Source organism: Oncorhynchus kisutch, linkage group LG18, assembly GCF_002021735.2.
Source record: "Oncorhynchus kisutch isolate 150728-3 linkage group LG18, Okis_V2, whole genome shotgun sequence".
Lineage (NCBI taxonomy): Eukaryota > Metazoa > Chordata > Actinopteri > Salmoniformes > Salmonidae > Oncorhynchus > Oncorhynchus kisutch.
In genome coordinates, this window is record NC_034191.2 from 44,776,278 (window position 1) to 44,802,558 (window position 26,281).

At 43.8% G+C, this 26,281-nt stretch overlaps 1 protein-coding gene across 5 annotated transcripts in view; it reads right to left on the bottom strand.

Annotated features, from left to right (window-relative positions):
* Positions 1-16,492: 16,492 nt before the first annotated feature.
* The window catches only part of LOC109908863 (rho guanine nucleotide exchange factor 12-like), a 79,307-nt gene continuing 69,518 nt past the window's right edge, over positions 16,493-26,281 (bottom strand). For 3 of the 5 annotated variants that reach the window (XM_031796147.1, XM_031796146.1, XM_031796149.1), the window contains 14 exons: positions 25,208-25,333; positions 24,669-24,783; positions 23,798-23,898; positions 23,419-23,496; positions 23,049-23,124; positions 22,631-22,798; positions 22,315-22,402; positions 21,948-22,025; positions 21,725-21,819; positions 21,239-21,466; positions 20,752-21,000; positions 18,514-18,740; positions 17,617-17,692; positions 16,993-17,467 (listed from right to left, as the gene is read on the bottom strand). In XM_031796147.1, the coding sequence (XP_031652007.1) occupies positions 17,457-17,467; positions 17,617-17,692; positions 18,514-18,740; positions 20,752-21,000; positions 21,239-21,466; positions 21,725-21,819; positions 21,948-22,025; positions 22,315-22,402; positions 22,631-22,798; positions 23,049-23,124; positions 23,419-23,496; positions 23,798-23,898; positions 24,669-24,783; positions 25,208-25,333 (1,716 nt within the window). In that variant the 3' untranslated portion in view covers positions 16,993-17,456. Of the gene's footprint in view, positions 17,468-17,616; positions 17,693-18,513; positions 18,741-20,751; positions 21,001-21,238; positions 21,467-21,724; positions 21,820-21,947; positions 22,026-22,314; positions 22,403-22,630; positions 22,799-23,048; positions 23,125-23,418; positions 23,497-23,797; positions 23,899-24,668; positions 24,784-25,207; positions 25,334-26,281 lie in introns of all 5 variants that reach the window. The other 2 variants (XM_031796145.1, XM_031796148.1) reach the window with 2 other exon arrangements.

A 26,281-nucleotide genomic window follows, 5' to 3' on the forward strand; every position in this document is an offset into this window, starting at 1 on the left:
AATTTACTTATTAAAAGAACCATGGACACTTACCACGCCGCATATTGGTTCTCTGATCTGTTTCGCCTCTCCTCTTCGGGAGAAGAGGAGGAAATCCCTTACACATATTTAATTGATTGGTATACAAAGAGGTAGAATAATATGAAATATATTGGTATAGGTACACACACTTCAAAAATCTATAATTATATTGAATAGATCGGTATCTGTACGTGACCCTCAAAGATCTAAAATTATATTGAAAAGATTGGTACACACAACTGGCCCTAAAAGAGGTAGAATTATATTGAATAGATATTGATAATTGAATAGATCGGTTATATTGAATAGATCGGTGTAGAATTATGCTGATAAATAGATTGGTAGACACACCTGACCGTCAAATGGGTAGACTTATATCGAAGAGCATCACATCCACTTTGAATAACTTGAAATGGCATTATAACTCCACTGAGATTAAGTGGATGGGACATTTGACATACAAGTGAACAGGAGGAAGCTTGTGTATATTTTTGATGGTGGTACTGTATCTGGATATTTGTGATGCGTTATTCTCCTACCAATAGCACCTTCACGGGCTGTATTCTTCCGGTATGCTCCAAGTTTAAAAGTACTGACAAGCTGAAATAATACACAAGAGGCATGTTTATTACATGTGTACACATTTGATGTAATCTATATACACTGGTATTTACTTATGCAATTCACATTAATTATTGACATAATTGATATTCTCCCAGCCAGTTGGGAATTTAGAGGAAGTTTCCTGGACACAGATTTAACCTAGTCCTGGACTAAAAAGCTTTCTCAGTGGAGAAACTCCATTGAAATAACTTTTTAGTCCAGGACAAGGCTTAAATTTGTGTCTGGGAAACTGGCCCCAAGTGTCTTACCTTATCATTCATAATTCTGTTCAACTGAGCCTGCTGATGGTGTTACAGTTAATGAGGTATTTGGACCAAGACAATGAGACAACAATAGTACTTTTGGCCTGAGGAACAAACAAACACACAATGAGGTTTGCTGAATACATTTAGACATCATTTTCCCCTAATATCTTCCTCGGGACAGAGAAAGAAGAATCTTCCTCAGGAGATGTCACCAAACTACAATTCTTCCATAACACAAACTATTAATGTCATACAGAATAATTGTTGGTTAGGGAAGTTCGATATACTTGGAGCCAGGAAATTAAGCAATATACAGGGACTACGTTGAATACATTCATTAAAGGGGGCAATCTGGGATTCAAACAGTGTTGTAACCCCCCACTTTTTTGTTAAACAACTGAGGGATGGTGATGGAGAATGTATGTAACCATTCTTAAATGAATGCTTTCACAGACTAGTCCCACTGTCTGAGTGTCTACCATCTCCTTTAAACATCTGCTACAGTATATCTAACATTTCACAATCTGCTAAAGGAATCTTTTTTTTTATGTTGAAATGTGAAGCAGGTTGAGAGAGAATGTCTCTGTGACCCGTCTCTCTGTCAAAAGAGTGAGATTTGAAATGGTGTGTTATCTATGGGTAAACTGACATATTGTAATTTAACACAGACAGGGTATAAAATCGAGAGAGGCCGGCAGGCAGGCAGAGGTATGTGGGTAGGAATGTGAATAGAAGAGTGCTGACGTGAAATTGCAGGACAAGAACATAGACGGGAGGCGCCATCACCTCGGAATGAAGTGAACAAGAGAGCGTGAACCAACTCATAATAGATTACACATTAATGCTGAAACCGGTGCGTCCACATTGACGCATTGATTGAAAGTGTTGGCAAAGGAAAGCTGTATTGGGGTAAAATTATTTTCCAGCACTCTGAGTGTTGGGCCTGGACAATGTCATCAATAAAATGTGAGTGTTGTCGAATGATGTCATCACAATCTTCTTCCTTCACCCAATGACTATTTTACAAGGTAGGTCCTTCTTAAATGTAGCTTTACACAGCATCTTTCCATTTGTGCCTGTCATTTCCCTTGGATCCAAGAAAGAAAGATGTGAGACCAGAGACTACTTCAATGGGGATTTCTCAATGAGTTTATTAACAGTTGTGAGCATACACTTCCTGCAGGCGATTTTTAAGTCCATCAATGTTTTCTGTCCAATTTTCTTCCACGCGTACAAGTCTCTCACAATTCTTTGATTATTAAAGCCCAAGTCGACCTGTGAGGAGTCGATATGATTGGATGACTCACCTCGACATCAATAATACGTTTTTGAGGGGTCTTTGCTTCTTTCATGAGGTCTAGCTTAATGAATCTGCTCATCAAGCTCTTCAGCAGCTTGAACAAGTATGTAGAGAGAAATGGCACCATGGGCTTATCAGTCTGGTAGAGTGTGAGGAATGGTGTCACTTCTTTGCTCACTGACAAGATGAAATTCAGTTTTGTGGTCATGAGAGGGTCCTTAACAGCCTCCTGAATCACCTCAAAGGACTTTGTGCCTGGATTTGGACATCTCATCTTTCAGCCAACATATGTTGCCATATGGGGTAAAAACTATGAAGCTCTTTCAAGCAAAACTTAAGTGGCATTGAGGGATCTGATGATCCAATGATGTTAAAATAGTCCTCCCTCTGGGCTGGAGTATCCTTCAGAAGTTTGTACATAGCATGCCGTACACTGTCGACTTTCCACTCCGTTTCTTCCACTCCCTTCTGAAATGCTTCATGTACAATATGGAAACTGCAACTTTGGCCAAAACTGTGTTTATAAGGTGGACATCAAAATCTAGGATGACCAATTTACATTTGGTCCATCCATGGAGATCTGAACCATTTTTTTCTTTGGTAGATCTTCGGTGCTCTTCTCATAGATCGCTTTAAGGTCTAATGCAGTCGCATGTCCCATAAATTTAGAATCATAAAATCTCATCACAACTTTGTCCTCATCCCATAGACAGATGTGAAAGTCACACTGTTTTGACTGTATTTCTGTTAAGGCTCTCATCGAAAATAAGTTCTTCGTCCTCCTCCCCAGCAGATAGTTTTTTAGACAACATCTGCTTGACATGAGGAGCCAAGCCACGTGTGCACACATAGCTGGACTTTTTTGCCCCACATGCCAAGGTCTTGACTATTGCACTGTCTGGGAACATCGCTGAGAACAGCACACCTAAGAGTAAAAAAAAAGATAGAAATAAGTGTTTGATTTCAGTTTCTAGCCTGTGTGTGAGTCACAGAGAGAGAATATGAAAACAAACATGTTCCTAAAAAGAATTTCACGTTACAGGTGAAACCATACCCCTCATACGTGCGTTCACTGGAGTGGAAAGAGTAGTGAGACTCAATCATATTCAGACAACACAATTTCTCAGCCCGCAATGTGTCATAACTGGGAAGGCCAGTTATGACAGACTGTCTTGAGGAGGTGGTGAATGTGGTAGTAGTTGTATTAGATTGTCTAGGTGGTGATGTAGATGACGATGACTTTTCCACATAGTTCAATTGATTCTGAGCTGTAAGAAAATAAGTGTACAAGTCTGATGAATGACTAGCTAGCTGGCTAAGGTTAGCTAGCATTAGTCATGAAATGTTGTCACTAACAACTCTAGTGAACGTCCTTTAACTAAATGTAAACGTTCAGCTAACGTTAGCAAACTGTCATTTATTTTAAATGTTCACTGTCCAGCTCTGCTTGCAGCAAGTTGGCTAACGTAACGTTAACAACTTAGCTAACGTTAGCTAGCTAGCTATACATTGATAGGTGTGATTATGTGGGAGAACTGACTGAGACATCTAGATAACGTTAGCTAACAACAACATAGCAAACTTTAATTTGGCCGAATAATTCTGTAACGTTAAAGTTAATTTACCCAACTACGAAGAGATGGAATAATCTAGCTAACTAATTAACATTAGTAACCAACTAAGTATGGTTGATGTATTCCCTTCTACATGTTACCTGGGGTAGGACCTACCTGTTTTTAACTTGCGGACCCGCCGTCCTGTGTGATGCTCCAGAAGCGTGGCTCGTCACAGCTGCTTCGCCCATGGTGTGAACTTTTATTGATTTGCTGCAGGCTCTGCATCAGGCTATGGATGTCCCGCAGATTTTTAACAAGCCAGTCTTTGTACATGTTTTTGGTGAGCCACGAGTCCTGGAATTGACATTTTCCAGACATAGCTGAAGGTTCGGTTTCACACTTGCTTGCAGCTGTCAAACCTGCATCATTCGACTCTTCAATTACTCATGCACGCACGTGACCGTCGCACTTTCTTGAGGCAGGTGGCGCGTGAAACAAAGACGCACAAACAGCGGAGGACACACATGCAGACTTCGGAATGTAGCCTATTACTGACGTTAACTTCTTCGAGATAGGGGGCGCTCTTTTAATTTTTGGATAAAAAACGTTCCCGTTTTAAACAAGATATTTTGTCACGAAAAGATGCTCCACTATGCATGTAATTGACAGCTTTGGAAAGAAAAAACTCTGACGTTTCCAAAACTGTGCCCCAGAACTAATGCTACAGGCGAAACCAAGATGAAATTTCATACAGGAAATGGTCCAGATTTTGAATGCCCTGTGTTCCAATGTCTCCTTATATGGCTGTGAATGCGCCAGGAATGAGCCTGCACTTTCTGTCGTTTCCCCAAGGTGTCTGCAGCATTGTGACATATTTGTAGGCATATCATTGGAAGATTGACCATAAGAGACTACATTTACCAGGTGTCCGCCCGGTGTCCTCCGTCGAAATGATTGCGTAATCTCCAGCTCCATGCGCGTTCCATTTTCTTCAGAGGAGAAAGTCAACTGCCACGAATGATTTATCATCGATAGATATGTGAAAAACACCTTGAGGATTGATTCTAAACAACGTTTGCCATGTTTCTGTCGATATTATGGAGTTAATTTGGAAAAAAGTTTGCGTTGTAATGACTTAATTTTCGGGGGTTTTCGAACAAAACGGAGCGATTTGTCTTACACAAATAATCTTTTTGGAAAAACTGAACATTTGCTATCTAACTGAGAGTCTCCTCATTGAAAACATCCAAAGTTCTTCAAAGGTAAATTATTTTATTTGAATGCTTTTCTTGTTTTTGTGAAAATGTTGCATGCTGAATGCTAGGCTTAATGCTATGCTAGCTTTCAATACAAATGCTTGTTTAGCTATGGTTCAAAAGCATATTTTGAAAATCTGAGATGACAGTGTTGTTAACAAAAGGCTAAGCTTGAGAGCTAATATATTTATTTCATTTCATTTGCGATTTTCATGAATAGTTAACGTTGCGTTATGGTAATGAGCTTGAGGCTATAAATAGGATCCCGGATACGGGATTGCTCCTCGCAACAGGTTAAATTAAATAGCACTTTCAATGACCCATTTCTATTTATGTATATTTTCAAAAACATTCAAGGCCTTGGTTTTTTTTCTCACAAATTCACAAACTTTCAAGGACCCAACAACCCAAAACAACACGTGACATTCTCTTGTGAAGACCAAATATAAGAGAGAGAACAATGGATAAACATGGTCCTAACTTGCAATGCTCCATCCCCTTGCCAACACCGCCACTCCACCAACCACCAGGATGCCCGGCATCAGAACATTCCAGGCATTCCCATGATTGGCAGATAACAGGTTGATTGGCATGTCGGACCCCGTGAACACTGGGTACTGGTAAGTACAACACAACCAATAGCATAACACATAACACACAGCTGTCTGTGCGAGTCGCTACAGTATGTTGATGCTGTATGGATTTATTTGTAATTCCTCTAAAGATCAGCATGCACTTTGTGACAAAGCTTTCCGATACCTTGTCATCTAAAAGGCTTTAAAAGAACTGCTGAGAGATAAATATGTAAAAAAAATTAAAAAAGGTTTATTTTAAATGTGCACTTACAAGGTAAAATGCACATAGCTGGTGGCCATATTCATCTTCATACTGTATCCCTTACAACATCATTTCTGGGATGCACTGATCAATATAATTTCTGTGTACATAAAACATGGTTTCAAAGCTGATTCAGACTGAGCATAACTGTTACACTCAATTTCACCACCAGGGTATTCTGACTGAGCTGAGCATACAGTACGCATCAGAGCGTAGTCAATGTTTCAGTGCAGGCTCCAGCGCACACACGTAGGCCAATGACCACCATGGCCCATGGAACTGCATGATAACCGGGCTCTCCATTCAAACACCTGGAGCCTGCTTTATGAGTAACCGAGCAACCAACCAGACACCAGCCCTGTGAACCTCCTTAGCACAAAGTTCCCCCTTGGGTGATGCTCTTGGCCCCTCTGCACCAATCAGAGAGCACACTGCCACCACACACGGGACAAATTAGGCTTGGGGCTTCACCTGACAGCATTTTGTATGTTGGGAGAGTGATTTACAACAAGTCACCCAGTGGTGCAATACCTCCCTTGCCTTCTGTGTGCTGGAGTCTGGGCCTGGGTAGCAAGGTATAAGGATGGACCGGCTGGTAAATATTCATTAGGCATGAATCAGACTTGACCGCACAGGCACTGTGTTGTCTCCAGAGTCCCAATGCACTGCTGCAGTTTCTGATACTGTGGTTGTATTCCATTTGCATCAACTAACAGTATAGATTCCTGTCCTCCTACAGACAGACAGCTGGCTAATGGCTCTGGCACCCCTCCAGCATCCAGGGGGAGATGGAGAGAGAGCGAGAGAGAGAGAACGAAGGGGAATGTGTTTAGGAGCAGCAAACAGTGCTTTCCATGTTAGCGTCACAGCCCCGCCATCGAGATGCAAATGATATGTGACAATTCTTTAAACAATTACACCATTAGGTGGAGTAAGCCGTCTGGGTTTGAATTACATTTACTGCATTGGGGATCTGCCTTTGCTCAAATTTGCCAACAAGAGAGGGTGGGAGTAGTAGGGGACAGGGTGGGAGGGGAAATCAGTGTTATGGTGCAACCATCGAGGCAACTTTCACTGAGGACATGTCCTCCCCACATTCTGAAAGTGCATTTATGTCCTCCCCAGTGTTATCATTGGAATGTGATACAAAACGTGGCAACGGTGTGCTTTAGGACCATGCGGACTACTTCGACCGGTCAGGTAGGCTTTTTGGAGTGTTTACCCGACTGGATAAAAATAATAATACAAAAAAATACATACGCCCCACCCCACTTCTAAAACCAAAGTTGTGCCCCTGGGTGCAACCCTTATGTTATTTGAAAGCTCATCTGTGGAAACAAACCTGAGGTGAGTGAGTCAGAAGTTCCCAGATAGGGAATCGGTCAGGATCTGGTTGTAGCCCGCATTACCACCCATAATCCAATGCGTCTATCCTTCACACAGTATGTAGAACGAGATCAAATGATTGTATCTGCAATCCCTCTTGAACCCTGAACCAAGAGGGGCTGTAGTGGCATCTATCATTTAAACACCACAGAGGAACTGATTCTGTGACCCTCTGATTACTGACACAAACCTCTGAGAGATGAGGGAATTCAACCTCTCTCCCCTCCTCTTGTTTCTTCATTTCCACCATAAGTCCTCTGGAGGAGGTGTCAATCACTTGGCCCGGACTTTATTAGGGGTTAACCGGAGTAAACAGGCACTTTCCCTCTCCCGGGGATTGAATTCACATTGAGAGTATTTGTAATCAGACCACTGCATCTTGGCTGTTGGCGGGTAGGCCGGCTGTGGAGGAGCTACAGTATCAGTGAGTATCTTTTCAAACAGGCAGAGACTTAAACCTCCATTCCAGATCAGCAATTACCTAAATAAGGCTTGTCAAAAAGTGGTGGTGGTGGTGCCTGAGAGGCAGCTTTAACCTTCAACATTAACCTAGAGGATTATTTGCACCGCTGGATCGGCTGCCTTTTCTGGCGCCAGCAGGACATTGTCAGATGTGTTAAACCGATCAGCAGGAGATCCTCTGTCTTGAATGTTTCAAATGACTACTTTAATGTCTGGCCTGCAGGGGGGTTGTGGAGAATGTGGACAAACTATCAAAATAGTGATTTTTAATTCCGGTCAGGCTTTGGCTTTGTTATTCTCCCGGGCCTCTTTTTCTCGGGACGGATTCTCAACCGAGTCGACATTAGCATCGGACCAGTATTGATCACAGCTCGGTGGGAGTGGAGCAGAATGAAACAAGGCGCTCCAGGTAGATTAAATAACCTGACCTGTGCCTGGTCTCCCCCAGTAATTCATGAGATTCTAGACATGCATGCATTACCACTCCTTTATCTACAGCTAAGCTCCGAAACATCAGAGGTGGGAGAGAGTGCTGAAGACTGAGCAGATTGAACCTGGGGGCCTTATGGCATACAGCCTACCCACAGCCCCAGAAGATTTATCTGCTTGGACTATTCATCACTATGTGGTGTGGGACAAGACAAGGGCTCAATCTCAATTTGTCTTTCTGCAAATCTTGTCCAATGTGTTTTGAGAAGGAGACGAGGATGTGAGGAAACCCGAATTGAGCTAGAGCTAAGGAAACTCAGAAATCTCTGACTTCAGTGCATTCAAGACAACTGGGAACTCTGGGGGGGAAAAAAACATTTTTAATGGTCATCCAACTCGGAATTCCAAGTCTGAAAATCCAACTTTCCTACCTGAAGATCACTGACGTCATGATTTGACCTCAAGTTCCCAGTTGTCTTGAAAGCACCATTATCCCTCCCACTCACCAGTCAAGGAGAACATTGATGTCATCTCCACCCTACAGGAAACGTATGGGGATTCGCCAGCTGATATCCACTGGACCACACCCACTCAGGGGACTGGGCCATGCCCACTCAGGGGACTGAGGCAAAGCAAGAGCCCTATTTCTGCCCAAAATCTGTCCTCATTGAGATCCTTAATTATTATTAAGCAGGTGAGGAGTTTTTGTATGGGGGGCAATGAGTGTCGAATTTAGTCAAGATAAACGTTATTTGCTACTTTGATACATGAGGCTTATTTGATCTAAGAAGTTAAGTAATGCTTAAATTGTTATGAGTGAACTAATATAAGTGTGATGCACGTGACATCCCGGCAACTTTGAGAAAAAAACACTTTATATTAGTTGTCCCCTGTTGAAATCGAGATGGTCTAAGCACATTCATAAGGCTAGCATAGCATCTTACTATCTACTATACAGGCGGTTGAGGTCAACACCCCACAGAATATTTTTAACAGGTATTAAAATAACGAGATGCATCCACTAATCCGAAGAGAGGAATAGGCGGGAGCTTGACACCCGCCGTTCCACTCTGTGGACAACAAATCCCATCGTTAGAGGAGACATAGGTATCTCGTCATTATATCCAATTCTCTGACTGAGCTGTCACTGCAACAGTGACATGAGACTGCGTGATTTGCAAATAATTTGCAAATAAATTCATCAGAAATCCTACAATGTGATTTTCTGGATTTTTTTCCCCTCATTTTGTCTGTCATAGTTGAAGTGTACCTGATGAAAATTACAGGCCTCTCATCTTTTTAAGTGGGAGAACTTGCACAATTGGTGGCTGACTAAATACTTTTTTGCCCCAATGTATCAGAAGTCAGAACCAAATACATATATCCTTGACGAATCAAAATATCAAAACGACACACAGATAAATGCTCAATAGGAAGGAATGTACCAACTAGCTAACCAGCTACAACAACAAAGAATTATAATAAGAAACGACAACAGTGGCTTACAAGGTAATTCCATCACCAGAGCCTATGGACATGACAGGCAATACATACAACTAGACATTTATTCGGAAAAAAAATGGGCGAACTATAAGATAGCTACCGGTCTGGACAAAAAGGAAGAAAAAGTCTGCATAGCAACTTTGCTATACGAAACGAATGCCTGAAGCATGGAAAACTGACCCGTTAAAAATGATAGAGGCGCTACAGAAACACTTGGAGCCTTCCAGGAACGTGATCTACAAGAGGTACATGTTTAATGCTTGTCAACAAAGTCAATGTGATACATCAGAGCAGTACACTGCAAATCTGAGGAAGTAGCAGACGTCTGTGACATGCTCAGAGAACCAAACCGAACAAAGCCATAGACGTGTCGTTCAAGTGAACAAGCAACAATGCAAATCAGGAAAATTGGTGGAGGTGAACCAGAGCCTGTACATTATACCGCCCGTGAGCGACGTTCAGAATCAAAAGGCCAAACATATGTTCGTAAACAGACAACACAAACTTCAACTCAATCTATTAGAGGAAGATAACGAGTCAGATGACCAAGCAACAGATGCAATGTGGTACATCTCGCAGGTTATTCATTACCTTAAGCTAGCTCCACTCAGTGATGAGCAATTGACATACAGTATTGACTCCAGCCATACAATTAAATGTCAACTAGACACAGGATCAACAGTGAATGTCATAATCTATGGGGACCTACAGTGAGTCATACAAGATGGCAATACAGTTGTCCTACCCAGAAAAGCTACCCACAAGCTATATGATGGCACACTGACAAATCCAATAGGATAATCCTATCTCAAAGCAGATCATGTGTTACATTAGGTCGACACCCCAAGCACCACATCCACTGAGGTCATCATAACAACTGAGATCATCTCCAAGTACAGGGACATGTTTGATGGGCTTGGCTTCCTTCATGGAGAGCTACACCTAGAAGTAGACAATGCCGCCCGGCCTGTGCAGCAGCTACCAAGACGGATACCTGTGAAGGAAAGGATCACAAAGGCCATACATTCAATGGACAGTGCAGACATCACGAAAGTCACAGAGCCAACAATGTGGATCAGCAACATGGTTGTCATTGAAAAACTTGATAAACTACGAATATGCATGGACCCCAGTGCACACAACAAAGCCTTACTGAGATCACACATCCAGATGCCCACAATAGAAAATATTCTACCAGAAATATCCAACGCAAAGGTTTTTTCAGTACTCGATGCCAAAGATGGACATTGGCAAGTCAAACTTGATGAAGTGAGCAGCTATCTAACAACATGCTGGACACCTGTAGACAGGTATAGATGGCTGAGAATGCCATTTGGAATCACGCCAGCAGCAGAAGAATACCAGTGCACACGCTGTGAAGCGCTACGGGGACTAAAAGGAGTGTGTGTGATTGCAGATTACATTCTACTCAATGCATTTGGCGACACACACGGAAAGGCGATGGCAGATTTTGACAGGAGAAGAAAAGAGATGTCAACCTGAAGCTACCAAGTGTGACATACATGGGTCATCTTCTCACCAGAGAGGGCCTTCGCCCTGACCCAGAGAAAATAACAGCCATTCAGAACATGGGTACACCGACCATGTCAAGTCACTACAGTGGCTGTTGGGGTTTGTGAACTATCTCGCCAAATTCATGCCAAGCCTATCTGATATGTGCGAGCCGCTGAGAAGACTGACTGACACGGACATTGTATGGACATGGCTACCACAGCATGACACAGCAGTTGAGACTATCAAACAGTTAGTCCCACAACACCCAGTGCTCAAATAGTACGACCTGAATGTTGAAGTCATACTGCAGTGTGATGCCAGCGAGACAGGTTTGGGCGCAGAAAGGACAACTTGTTGCATTTGCCTCCAGAACATTGACTCAGAACAAAGACATGCACAGATTGAGAAAGAATCTCTCCATTGTTTTTGCATGTGACAAGTTTGACCAGTATCTGCATGGCAGAGAGTTCATAACACACAGCGACCACAAACCGCTCGAGACAATCTTCAAGAAGTCACCTACTCGCAGCATCAAAGCGACAGCACCATAGCATTCTAAGGCTACAAAGATACCAACTCCACGTGCAATACAAACAAGGCAAAGAACTACATGTAGCGGACTTCCTGTCCAGAAAAGCTCAATCAACCACAGAGCACAGACAAATGCAAACACCAGCCACGGTCTATGCTATGGGCCTGGCCACAACTGACCTGGAACAGGTGGATCCACACCAGTGATGTCAACATCTCAACTAAGACAATGGAGTCAATCAATGCACACTCCTCCCAGGACCCACTGTTTCAGGCTCTGGGCGCACAAATAAACAACGGCTGGCCTGGATCCAAAGAGGCTGTGAGTCACACACTGAAAGATTTCTGGACATACAAAAGAGGAGCTCACCACAGAAAACTGATTGATATTCAAAGGAAACAGGGTCTTCATGCGCACTGAAATTCTCAACAAAGTCCACTCTGGACTTTGTTGCGGTTTTCTGGCCAAGGATTACTAGGACGTAAAGATCGTTATCAGCAAATGTGCCGCCTGCAACTCCATCCAGAAGAGAGAACAAAAGAAGATACTCATCCCCCAGCAAATCCCTCCCATCCCATGGTCCAAGGTCGGGATGGACTTGCACACAGTCAACAAAAGCAACCACCTCATCGTGGTGGATTATTACGATGACTAGTGGGAGCTCGACGAGTTGACTGACACCATCATTGAATGCTACAAAAAGCAGTTCAGCAGACATGGCGTTGCCCACACTGTTGTTTCTGATAATGCCCCCCCTTCTCCGGAATGGATTTTCAAAAATGTGCTGATGAGTGGGACTTTAAACACTGTATCACAGCCAAAGCAATGGCAAAGCTGTGGAAATTGCCTAAAGTCTCCTAAAAAAGGCTGCGATGGATGGCGAATAACCATGGAGAGCAGTGTTGGCATGGCGGAATAATTTAACTTAACAGTTCTCCTGTACAGCGTGTCCACCCACCATGAAAAAAACTGCTCAAACCCCAATGTGGTACAAAATGTCATAGTAAGAAAACAAGCCAAAGGGTTGACAGCAAATCACCACGACGACACACATGCCTCTGACATGCCCGACATCATCCAAGGACAAACCGTCCGCGTCCTTTCCTACCCAAACAACTCAGCTAGCACTTGGATGCTGAGCATATACTGATCAACTCAGAGAGGGGTCGTATGAAGTACTAGTGAACGGTAAAAAAATATATATACTGCAGAAACAGAAAAGAGATTCATCCAGTGTCTGAACAACTCAGGATCCTCCCCCCCCCCCCGATCGCCATCCAAACAAACATGTGGATGAGGATGACTGGGGACTATGGAACAAAACCGCCAACCAGGCAGGTAGTGAACAGGCTGCTGATATGGAAGCATGCCCCTGCTGCCTGAAAATCTTACTCTGAGACACACCAGAACCAGAGCCGCCTGTGAGATACGGCTGTTTACTCTAAAAGGTTATATTTCGTATTTTATTTTTTGTAAGAGAGAGAAGCAGATTAGAGTAGCCTGTTTATGGACTTTAACGTTTATGCTTATTGAAGGTGCTTGCATAAGAACACAGTTATAGTTTGGTTACCAGTGTAATGTTTTTACTGGCAAGGGTCTAACGCCAGTTCTCCTGTTTATGAGTCTAGGAGTTCAAATGTTACGAGATGTCGCCAAGCCAATAGATGGCGCTGCTGTTGTGTATCTGGTTGTTATACTCTATAGTAGGAGTGAGCCAAGTTAGGCATTAGTCACAATGCACTGAATAGAGCTGTATGCATGCTACACAATGATGCTGAAGTAGACATTCTTAGCAACATTACCTTGTGCTTGTACGGCATAATCAGCATCCAAAACACAAATAGGGACCATTATATTCAAAATGTATATAAAATTCGCTAGCCTTCTGTAGGCTGCATGTTCTCTCTCTGCTTGGTCATGGTTTGAACGATGTGTCCATATAATGCAGTAATACAGTTCCCAATTAAAAAAAGACTAGCCTACTGGAGCTAGTTTAATTTACCCAAGAGAGCATCTATGGGCTTCTATGTTTTTCTGTCGTGCATAATGTGCAGTAGCCTGCAGTATATCACATATGTATTGGATAACAGTACAATCATTGTCTTCTTTGGGCTTGGACTCATAAAATGTATTTAATGTATGGCTCATCAGGCAGAGGTAGCATCAGGCTTGAATTTTCGATCAAAGCTCTAATCAAATCCGGACATAGGCCTATTTTGAATGACATTTCCAGTTTCGGCGGGCAATACTGGGTTACATGGGACAAAAGTGATTTATTCTCAGGATGGATCATTTGTAAAATACTGGGAAAATATTCAATCCTAATCTGTACACAATTCCTGGAAGCTGAAAATGTCCCAGTTCTTCCATGGCCCGCATACTCACCATACATGTCACCCATTAAGCATGTTGGCGATGCTCTGAATCGACGTGTACGACGGCACGTTCCAGTTCCCGCCAATATCCAACAACTTCGCACAGCCATTAAAGAGGAGTGGGACAACATTCCACAGGCCACAATCAACAGCCTGATCAACTGTATACGAAGGAGATGTGTTGCTCTGCATGAGCCAAATGGTGGTCCAGATACGGACTGGTTTTCTGATCCACGCCCATACTTAAAAAAAAAGAAAAGGTGACGCATATCTGTATTCCCAGTCATGTGAAACCCATTGATTAGGGTGTAATGAATTTATATCAATTGAAATATAAATTATATGAATTGTAACATGTAACTTTATATTTTTGTCCAGTGTATATGTACAGAGAAACAAGACAAACACTCCAAAAAGAGCCACAGCTCATTAAACAAAGGCAGTGTACCATTAACGACCATCTAAGTGGCCGATTCATTTAAAACCTACATTTCAATTTCTGACAGCAGTCAATTGTGTGAGCAGCTTTCTTCATCTTGGATGGGTTACCAAATATTGTCCCAGATGAGCACTGCTCTACCAGATTCAAGTCATTCAAATAAAAAAACATGTTATAGTTTATAGGCAAAAAAATATGTGATGAATTCTTTAGAATAAGGTCTTAGTGGCTGATAGCTACATGTATGCAGTAGTGAAAGTTGTCATCGTAAAGTGACAATGAACAACAACGTCACATCAAGATCAGCCTCAGTGGAAAACACTTGCGTGTGTCTTTGCGTATTCTGTGGGTATGTACGCATCTATAATATACAGTTGCCTGAGTGAAAATTGCTTCACTCCAGGAGGAAGCATGCACGCACGCGTCTCCTGTGAAGCGAGTCATATCGTCAAACATCCTTTATCTTATCTTATTTAAGTCACACTTAAAGCACATTTATTACGCGCAATATCACAAACAGGCAACACTTCTAGGTGAAACTGAGCATCAAGCAACAGAAAATTGCATGAAATCGTGAAGACGTGTGTCTCAGCGAGACACAAATCTCCTTGTAATACACCTCGCAGGAAAAGGGCACTTTTTTGTAACTGATGCAGCAAAGGTGGTGCATGGAAATGACATTGAAAATATAATTGTATATTATTGGCAAGAAGAAACGGTCACTTGACGACATCAACACACCTTTACTTAGATCAGAGATTCTATTTCCATCTTATCTTATACATTGGCACAATAACTTAATAATATGCGAAAATGAGAAAAACTATGGCTTGTCGGTAGCTCAAACTGAAGTGACCCTCCTGAGATGTGACAGTGCACTCCTTTGTCTAGAACCTCAAATTAGGTAATTGACATGTGCATGTGAAAAATGTGACAATCAATTACAATCCCTCTCTTTTCTCGGTCTTCATTTCATTGCAGAATATCTTCAGGAGGAGAGGCAGGAGATGTGTCACTCAAAGGAGAATAAGTAATTATAGGTTAACAGAGGCTTCGGTTTCCTCTCCAGCAAGACGTGTAAAATCAAGTAATGTGCACAGCACACACTGTCAAGTAGTCTAGACTTAACTCAAAACTCTTGATAACTACATAAATCAAATTCCAAAGCAGATGTACTTATTCTTCAGACATTGCTTTGCAGTAATAGGATGCAATGTCATTTTCTCTCAGGTATATTTAGCTATCAACCGTTGACAGTAGCTAAGTTTTCAGACCGATGCCTGAAGAACATTTTTTAATGAGATATGTTGAGCTGAATCAGATAACAGACAAGAAACACATTTAGCAGCAAAATAACTCCTTGTTTAAGACAGAACACTGATGTCATTGCATGTTTCAGGGTGGGTCCTGCTCATGTCTATCTGGTAGATGGTAAAAGCCTGGCCCCTACTGGTGTATGTCAAGTGAATGAATCTTCCTATAGGAGGAAAAGGACAACATGATTGCCTTGTTCTTGATTAATTAAGTGATGGTATTGCTGAATCCATTCCATGTAAAAACAGTTGAAATCTGAGAAATACAAAACTACTGTATATGGGTCAAAATGAATTTACAGTTACCTAACAAAAGCTTAGCAAAATGTTCCTACATTGTCAAACTCATAGGCCACAATATTTTGTTCACTACCTACCTGATTGGTCAGTATTGGTCAAAACTGTAGAGAAAAAGCTGTACATTTACTATGACAGTTACATTTTATGAGTAGGCTAACTCCATGTTCCTCCAATAGTTAGCTCACACTGATGGAAAATGGTGCTGAAAAAACAGTCACAGTAACTTTCTGTCCCATCTTGTCTCCTTGTTTATCAAATAGTTGTAGTGATTTATCTACAGGATCAGAAGTAAGAAAAGGTGAGAACATTTAAAGTCTATCCCCATTTCTGACCACAAGGCCACATTGGGGGGGGGGGGGGGGCTAAGCAAAAAGAACAGGACTAAAGGAATAAACCATGTTAAGTTTTAGAAATGTCATGGCATTTTTTATTAAAGTTATGCATAACCTTCCAACTTGATCATTTATAAATGTGTGAACATTATCAGCTAGAATGGTCAGATCACTGGCACATCAGCAGTAGCATGGGCAGCACAGAGGGGGAAACCAGGCATTATTACCAACGGGAGGGGGGGGGGGGGTGAGTTTTAGCCAGGTGTAGAAATGCACTGAGGACCAGGGCAGAGCCCCTGACTTTGGCATGCTGCTTAAACGCCATCCTATGGGGGCTCCACGCAAAGTGCAACTCTATGCCCTCTCAGTCCAAGCATATTCTTCCTGTGTTCATTAAGGATAGGATAGCGTGTGCACCGATGTGGGTGGAGCAGCCTAAAAGGAGGTCCAAATGGCCAAAAAAGCATGCAAGCAACATGGGAAAACACAAGAGAAAATAAATACATCTTGGGATTAAAAACAAAAAAACGTAATACATTATTTTAAAATGTTCCTTTTTCTTCTCGCTTTTTTTTGTGTATAATATATATCCTAAACACACAGCTTTGTACATTTTGGTATAGTTCTGTCTTGCAGGGATAACTAGGAGTAGAGAGAAAGGAGGGGAGACACTGGACGACCCACCGCCATTGGAGTGGGGACACGCAGCAGTGGAGGGGGTGGGGGTGGGGGGGGGTGGGGGGGCAGGTTCAGGACCGTCCCTCTACCTTGATTGCCTTGTGCTGACGGATGGAGCAGGGGGGCGGGGGGATCCAAAGAAACCACCCTTCCTCCAACTGTCTCTCGCTCATGCTCAGTCTCTCGGGGAGAACCACGGTGGGAGGAGGAAGAGGGTACTCAGCAGTTGAATGGACAAGCTAAGAGGACATCCAGGTCAACGAGACAGCAGGGAGGCAGAAATCAACTCTTCCATCTTCACGTCCTCCCTTACGGCCTGATGCAGGGGCCGGGGAGGGGTGGGATTTCCGTGACTATCTCTTATCTAGGAACAAGATAATAACAGAAAAGGCCAGGGCAGTCAGACCATAAACAATAACTCAGCTGTCACACCTCGCATGCTCTTGGGTTTTCTAATAAATACTGAGACACTGAAAGGGAGAAAAGGAATCAGTAAGACTACAGCCATGTTACCTTTGTTATCATCCATGTCTGTCGATGACCTGGCCGGCCTTTGGCGTAGTAGACTGTGATACTTGGCCTCTACCTCCTGAGAGAAAACAAACAAGCAGGGATCAGTCTGCAATCAGATTTGATACGCACTAAAGTCACATTTACTAATGAACCCTTAGCCTACAATTTCCGTGGCACCGCGGAAATCAAATGAACATAAAACAAAAATCCATCAAAATCTGTCTGTTTAAGCTAGAGAGATGTTTTTTTGTTGTTGCATGGGCTGCGTCTCAATCCACCCTTCTGAATCTGCGTGAGAAAGGTGGCAGAGCTAAAGCAATGTTTGTCAGAACATGAGACATCCCGGGCGGAAAAAAAATCGGACTTCTCACAAAAATGCCTGTAGCATCCGAACAGCTTGGCATACATTATGAACACTCTACTATTGAAAGATGACTCTCACGAACACATTGGCCCTCTCTGTTTTGGTCTAGGATGCCCACAAGCCTCACAAGACTAATCTGAATTCCCTTATACCAGTTAAGAAGAATGGAAGTATATATGGAGGTAGTTTATTACCTAAACTATGGGGATAAATACATGTAAAAAATGTTATACAATAATTTCCTGATATTTCTTATATCTCTCAGATAAAGGACAGACACTTCAGAACAAACTTCCTTTTTATTTTTTGGGGGACTGTTATTCAATGCGTTTCTATTGGCTAATAGCAGTAATGCCAAATTCAATGTTTCATATCCCCCGGCTTAAACAGGGCTCAGACTTTAGAGGGTTAATCAACCAATCAACCCATCAACCCATCAACCCATCAACCCATCAACCCATCAACCCATCAACCCATCCATCCATCCATCCATCCATCCATCCATCCATCCATCCATCCATCCATCCATGTACCTTGAGGTGGTTGAGGTTGGTCTGCAGGTTGCGGATGTGGGACAGGACCTGTCGGCTGAAGCTGGAGATGCTGCCTGCCTGTGAGGCAGAGGAGAATCTTAGGCTGATCCCAGAGTCTCCTGCCCCGCAGCCCCGCGAGGCGCTCAGCTGCTTCCCCGTGGCCTGGAGGTCGTCGTCGGTGCTGCTCTCCCCCGAGCCCCCGTAGCCCTCCAAGACCAAGTACCCTGCTGGAAGACGCAACAAGGTCCAACTGATTAGGAACTGAATCAGGTGGGTTAGTGCTGAGCTAGAACAAAAATGTGACTTGTTACAAAACGCGTATGTCGCGCGTCACTACTTCACAGTAGAGCCATTTGAACGTAAACTTTTTTTTTATCAAAGATGCATTTTTGGGCAGAAATGTGAACTTTCATGTGCCTTAATAACAAACTAGTATGCCATCTGTAAATATGAATAAAATTGTTATATTACGAGCTTAGTTGGTATAGCCACAGAAAAAGTAAGCAACCTTCTCGCTAGCAATGATTGGCTGAGGTAATGATTGGGCTGGCTGGACATGCCGAGAGATGAGTTTGGATTTGTCTGCCATGCAGCGCGCTTCTGTCTATTTGAGCTGGTCGGTATGTGTAGGTAATCCTGTCTAACGCTGCTTTAAAAAATATATATACAGTGGGGCAAAAAAGTATTTAGTCAGCCACCAATTGTGCAAGTTCTCCCACTTAAAAAGATGAGGCCTGTAATTGTCATCATAGGTACACTTCAACTATGACAGACAAAATGAGAAGAAAAGAAATCCAGAAAATCACGTTGTAGGATTTTTTTATGAATTTATTTGCAAATTATGGTGGAAAATAAGTATTTGGTCACCAACAAAAGTTTCTCAATACATTGTTATATACCTTTTGTTGGCAATGACAGAGGTCAAACGTTTTCTGTAAGTCTTCACAAGGTTTTCACACACTGTTGCTGGTATTTTGGCCCATTCCTCCATGCAGATCTCCTCTAGAGCAGTGATGTTTTGGGGCTGTTGCTGGGCAACACGGACTTTCAACTCCCTCCAAAGATTTTCTATGGGGTTGAGATCTGGAGACTGGCTAGGCCACTCCAGGAGCTTGGAATGCTTCTTACGAAGCCACTCCTTTGTTGCCCGGGCAGTGTGTTTGGGATCATTGTCATGTTGAAAGACCCAGCCACGTTTCATCTTCAATGCCCTTGCTGATGGAAGGAGGTTTTCACTCAAAATCTCACGATACACGGCCCCAGTCGTTCTTTCCTTTACAAGGATTAGTCGTCCTGGTCCCTTTGTTGAAAAACATCCCCAAAGCATGATGTTTCCACCCCCATGCTTCACAGTTGGTATGGTGTTCTTTGGATGCAACTCAGAATTCTTTGTCCTCCAAACTCGACGAGTTGAGTTTTTACCAAAAAGTTATATTTTGGTTTCATCTGACCATATGACATTCTCCCAATCTTCTTCTGGATCATCCAAATGCTCTCTAGCAAACTTTAGACGGGCCTGGACATGTACTGGCTTAAGCAGGGTGCACGTCTGGCACTGCAGGATTTGAGTCCCTGGCGGCGTAGTGCGTTACTGATGGTAGACTTTGTTACTTTGGTCCCAGCTCTCTGCAGGTCATTCACTAGGTCCCCCCATGTGGTTCTGGGATTTTTGCTGACCGTTCTTGGCCAGTGTCAGTAAACATTGGCAAAAAAGCGTAAAATTGTTGCCCGCAGCACAGTTGCTGTCACCAACGCTTTGGAAAACATAAAAACAGCCTAACCAGCTCTGCTAGGGCAAGTAAAATGGTCAGTGAGCTGTTCTCACATTTTTGTCTGGAAGTAGCCTGTAAGCTAGCCAATGTTAGCTTGGGTGCTTGACTGCTGTTAGGACAGAACACTTAGATCAACCATTAAAGAGATGGGTGGGGCTATAGCTTAAGAGGGTGTGAATGATGCTGAATGTGTATCTCCAGTATTAGTACCATTTTCTCAAAAGTGAGGTTACAACTTTATCAACATTCAAAGCAGAATTTATTTCCCATTGTTCCTCAACTGTAGTGTATGTAATACCATTTTCTAGCTCTGAGTCTCTACTTTAATCCAATGTAAAAACCACAATTTCAAAATTTGCTGCGTAAGACCGAATCGAGCCGGTCGTTCACAAATTTGCAACCCCATGGGTCCCCAAGACCAGGATAAAAAACACTGCTCTCTCACACACACACACTGCAAGTTTACCATAATCCTCGGGGGACTCAAAGAAGCCCGTGTCCCCAGACACCAGGTCCTGAGCCGGGTCCTCAGGGTGGCTTGCCTGGGTGCACCTCCCTGAGCCGTTCTGAACCGCCACCCGGGCCCGGCTGTCCACGGGGGTTCTCAGGGACGTGGTCCTGAGAAGACGCCCACCCCCCGAGGAGGAGCGCCCGGCGGCTTCGCCGTCCTCCTGTGACATGAGCTGGGTCACAAGGACTTGCTTCAGCGCTGACACTAGAGGACAAAGATACGGTTAAGACCAATGGAGGAGTGTGCGTGTGACATTTTAAATGAATCGATTCCCACCCACATAAAATCTATAAATGCAATGTGTGTTTAGGGTGGAAAGCTATCCCTGACCAACCAACCTGACAGGGTTCATATAACTAACTATATTTTTCCTGGTCAGAAAAGTCTTAACCCACTCCAGACTTGAGACCTAGGCGATTGAGGCAGATGTCCTTTCACTCACATGTCTTTAAGGCATCGTCAGCTCTCGAAGGACTGAAGCCCACACTGTCCGATTCGCTGAGCCCTTCTACGGCCATGCGGAAGGGCAGCCTATCTGCAAGGTCCGGGTCCCCGTAAAGCCCCTCATCCCGGTTGGGCTCCTCCTCTTCCGGCTTGAGTCCTTCAAATGGGTTGGCATCTGGGAGAGAGGTCTGCATCTCGCCTCCAGAGGCAGTGCAGCCCTCTTTATCTGGGGAGCGAACAAGGAGACCTTGATGTGCATTCAGTCAATCTAGATGGATTCTACTGGAGCATGTTACTAGTAGAGGCGGGAACGTAATAGCTGGAATGGAATAAATGGTAAGGTATCAAAAGAAATGCCTTTCCTGTGTTCTAAAGTGACATCAGCTTCCACTGCACATTACACAATGTCCCTAACTGCTGCTGAAATTGTCAAATATCCCTATAGATGGGGGAACATGGAGAGATGGGGTGCTAGTTTAGATACCTATAGACTGGCTGCTTCCAGAGGAGATGCAGTCTGGGTCCTTACTGAGTTGGGCTATGCCTGCAGTGATGATCTCCACACCGTCTCTCTCTCCACTGACATGGTGGGTGAGAACACAGAGTCAGTATTAGGAGAAGCAAGTTCATGGTCATCATAAAATACATTTGCTGATTAATAAAACCAAAGACACCAAAGAAGTTTTATACTGAGAGGAGGAACGTACTCCATTTGAGGTAAGGGGATGACGCTGTTCGGCTTCACTTTCATGGCGTCCGCTCTCTGGGTGATCTGCCGCTGCCACCTGGTGGAGGGAGGATGACAACACACAGACAGACAAAGATAAAAACAGATACAGACACACAGTGACAGAGGTGAGTAGACTGTGGGTAAAAGGTGTTCCTTACTAGACCTAGGATCAGATAACCCTACCTCCATTGCGAACCTTCACTATTAAGACAGGTAAGAAAAAGATCTGACCCTGTATCAGTGGTTAGGGTTAACTTCTACCTACTCCAGTGAATTAAGCTAAACTGAATGAGGTGTTAAAGTTGTGGCTATAATGACTAAACCACAGTGTCAGGAGGACTCACATTCTCTGCTCTGATACGGTCTGGGCCATCAGCTCGTAGATTTGGGCCCCGTTGTCCGACATTGAGAGAACAAAGAACGACTTGTTGTCTGTTGGGAGAGGGAATAGCAGGAAAATAGAGTACCCCTGACTGTGTCTCACATTACACCCTATCCCCCTATATAGTGCACTACTTTTGACCACAGTCATATAGGGCTATGGTCAAAAGTAGTCCACTATATAGGGGGATAGGGTGTAATGTCCTGGGAGCATGACTACAGGGTGGCCATGTTTGTTGGCGAAACGAATGGTATGACTGTATCTCTATGGCAACTCACCTGTGGCCACAGAGCGCACCAGCACCGCGTTGAGCTTGATGATGGGGCTGAAGATGTGCTTGGTGTCGGCGGTGCCAGACAGGTTTTTGCTATGGCACTTGAGGATGAGCCGCTCGTCCTGCTTCTGCAGCAGCACCAGGATGTCCTCCAGGAGCAGGGTGTACAGCTCTGAGACCAGAAGAGGAGATTTAACCACAGAATTACATAGAACACTACGCTGGACATAGATATAATTTTTCCCATTACATCATGGAGTTTTTCCTGACCACATGACCTGACATTGAATTAGCCCAGGCTGTGTTTGCAGTTGTAGTCTACAACTAGGGCCAAGAGTTTCCCTAGTTGGATCACATTAGTCAGGAAAAACCTCCTTGGCCCTACTCATCCACATAAACGCCTGATAAAGTCAAAGGCATACCAATAGTCTTGTCCTTGTTGACCTTCCATGACAGTGGTCCCTCATGGACCATCTTCTTCTTGGTCAGGTCCAGGTTCTGAGAGTGTAGGGTGGAAAGGTCAATAGGTCAGATTAGCTGGGCTTACTTGTTTAGTCAGATCCCTATTAGCTTTCACTTTGGATTGGAGCTGCATGATCTAGTCAAATTTCGAGCACTAGCAGCTGACATTTAAACAAATAATTTCCTCTTTTATAACTGCAGTGGCTCCCTTGCAGAAACCAAAACAAACTAAAATGTTGCTTAAAGTCAATTGTGGCTGCAAACTAAAAGAGCTGTATTGTGAAGTCTTTTTGAGGGCAGGAGCAGAAAACACTTTATAGATCGGCTCACCTTGAGCTCTGAAATCATGGGGTTCTCTGTCTGCTTCAGAGACGAGAGGTCTAACCGCCTCTGGTAGTCCTCCAGCCTCTGTGGAAAGAAAGAGGGAGGGGGAGAAACAGAGAGCAAGAAAGAGAGGCACACAGAAAAACAGGCGTAAGCTGGATACTCTGCTGCTACAGGCACTATTACATTCTAAACAGACACAAACCCCATATTTTCCCTGCAATCCATCATCTCTGCATTCTCTCAGAGGAACAGTGGGAGAAAAGAGAGGACAGATTTTCGGGTGGCTGAGGCCCTGTAGGCCGAGCAGGGGTGAAATGAGATAAGAGAGATGTGGCTGTGCTGCCGTCCCCTCCGTTCCCAGATGACGCTAAATCACACCCACCTGCTTGTTTTCAGACTCCTTCACCGCTTGGTTGACATGATTGAGGATCTTCCTGCAGCAGTCGCCCGCCTTCTTTACCTTATCTTTCTCCACGGTGTCATCTGAAATTAAATTACGAGAGAGAGCGAGAGCTGAAGATTTTGTGGAGAAAACAGGAAAAAAAACAGCCTCTGTGGGGTACTGACCAACAAATGGATATTTTCCTGCCCCAATTAGCAGCCGATCACTCGGAAATGAAGACCAAGTAGAGGGCATTAACATTCCTAATAGCTGGTACCTACTTTATGTTCAGTGCATTTTATGCCCGGAGAACTAAACCACAGCCAAGATTAAAAACGATGGGAACCAAATAATTCGAGAACATCTCACAAAACGTGCATTACCGACTACGGAAAATGCCAAAACAATAATCTCAGTTTAACCGAGAGCACAGCTGTAATTCGCTAACAGGCTGGCGCAATGCCAGCTCTCCCGAGTTTAGAGATGACATGCATGTATCACAATTACCATTGCATACACAGTGATGAGCTGGGCTGGCAGCTCCCAACACACGTGCACACACGCGTGCATGCACAGAGGGCGGTCACTGGGGCACCACAGCGGAAGGACACTGCTATCATTAACGCTGCTGTAAGCGCACTGCCCTGCATCACCGCGATGGCCTGGTCTGCTTTGAGCCCAGCGCCATCATTACTCATTGTCAGAGTCTAGTCTTTTTACACTGTCATGCCAAACAGAACCGTACTGTGCTGGCGGCTCATTGTGTTGGCTCACTAGCACGGTTCCAGCAACTCCGGTGGGTGTGTAGTCAGCCCAGTACAGCTTGGCTTAATAGAGTGAAAGAGGTATAAGGAATGTGCATGTGGCCCACCTGTGTACTTGGCGATGTTCTCCAGTAGAAGAGGGTACTTGGTGAGCCTCTGCATCTCCACGGGAATGATGTCCTTCAGTTGGAGTCTTCGACACAGTCGGTTACTCTCAGCCTCCTGCAAACGCACAGTGAAGTCAGGAAAAAAGGCCGCAGGAATGATGAAAAGGGGCAACAAAACAGGCAAGATGCATCCTTTTCGCTCATGTACATACTTCGCCCACCAGTGACTTTAGCTTTGACAGAGCTAAATGGTTCCATGGTTACTTTCTACAACTTATGTTTTAAATGTGTCATTTATGTCAAATTCATTTGAACTTCAATAAATCATTTTTCAAATGCTACCATTGAACTCCTCTTGCTTCCCCACAAACATCCCATACCCTGTCACAGACATTGTACTGTAGAGTCTGCAGAAGTGAATTACACAGTCAAATACCTGGCCTAAATCTCGAGTAACAGGCAGTGCACAATAGCCCCGTGTGTACTCCAGTCCCAGCGCTGCCCTGTCCTCCTCTTCTCTCCTCCATTCCTCCACTTACCTGCATGAAGGAGGTGAAGCGCGAGTCCTTCTTCTGCCTGCTCTTGATGAGCTCCAGAGCGAAGGGCTGGTTGCTGCAGAATGTGCCCACCGCCTGCTTGATCTTCTCCTCCTCGCCCCTGCTGAACTGGAAAACACAAGCGAGCCAGGCGAATCAGGGTCAGTCACCATGGCAACTGCCTGGTTGTTGCGTGTGTGTGTGTGTGTGGTGGCAGTGTGCCAGATCGAGGGGTCTAAAATCTACCACGTACATGCTTCAGCCAATTCCCTCCGACTATCAGTTGTCATGATTCTGTCACAGCTATATTTTGGTTATCATGGTTGTCTCCGCGTTCTGGCACGAATGGTTGCCGTGCACCACCCGAGTGGGTGCTTCACATTGCCGGTGGATAAGGCGAGCTTTCCCCTTTCTATGTAAGCACTTTGAGCACCTGGAAAAGCACTTTATAAAGCCAATGAATCATCATTATACATGTATAGACAGAGGGGTTTGCTAAAGCACATACAGTGCCTTGCGAAAGTATTCGGCCCCCTTGAACTTTGCGACCTTTTGCCACATTTCAGGCTTCAAACATAAAGATATAAAACTGTATTTTTTTGTGAAGAATCAACAACAAGTGGGACACAATCATGAAGTGGAACGACATTTATTGGATATTTCAAACTTTTTTAACAAATCAAAAACTGAAAAATTGGGCGTGCAAAATTATTCAGCCCCCTTAAGTTAATACTTTGTAGCGCCACCTTTTGCTGCGATTACAGCTGTAAGTCGCTTGGGGTATGTCTATCAGTTTTGCACATCGAGAGACTGACATTTTTTCCCATTCCTCCTTGCAAAACAGCTCGAGCTCAGTGAGGTTGGATGGAGAGCATTTGTGAACAGCAGTTTTCAGTTCTTTCCACAGATTCTCGATTGGATTCAGGTCTGGACTTTGACTTGGCCATTCTAACACCTGGATATGTTTATTTTTGAACCATTCCATTGTAGATTTTGCTTTATGTTTTGGATCATTGTCGTCTTGTTGGAAGACAAATCTCCGTCCCAGTCTCAGGTCTTTTGCAGACTCCATCAGGT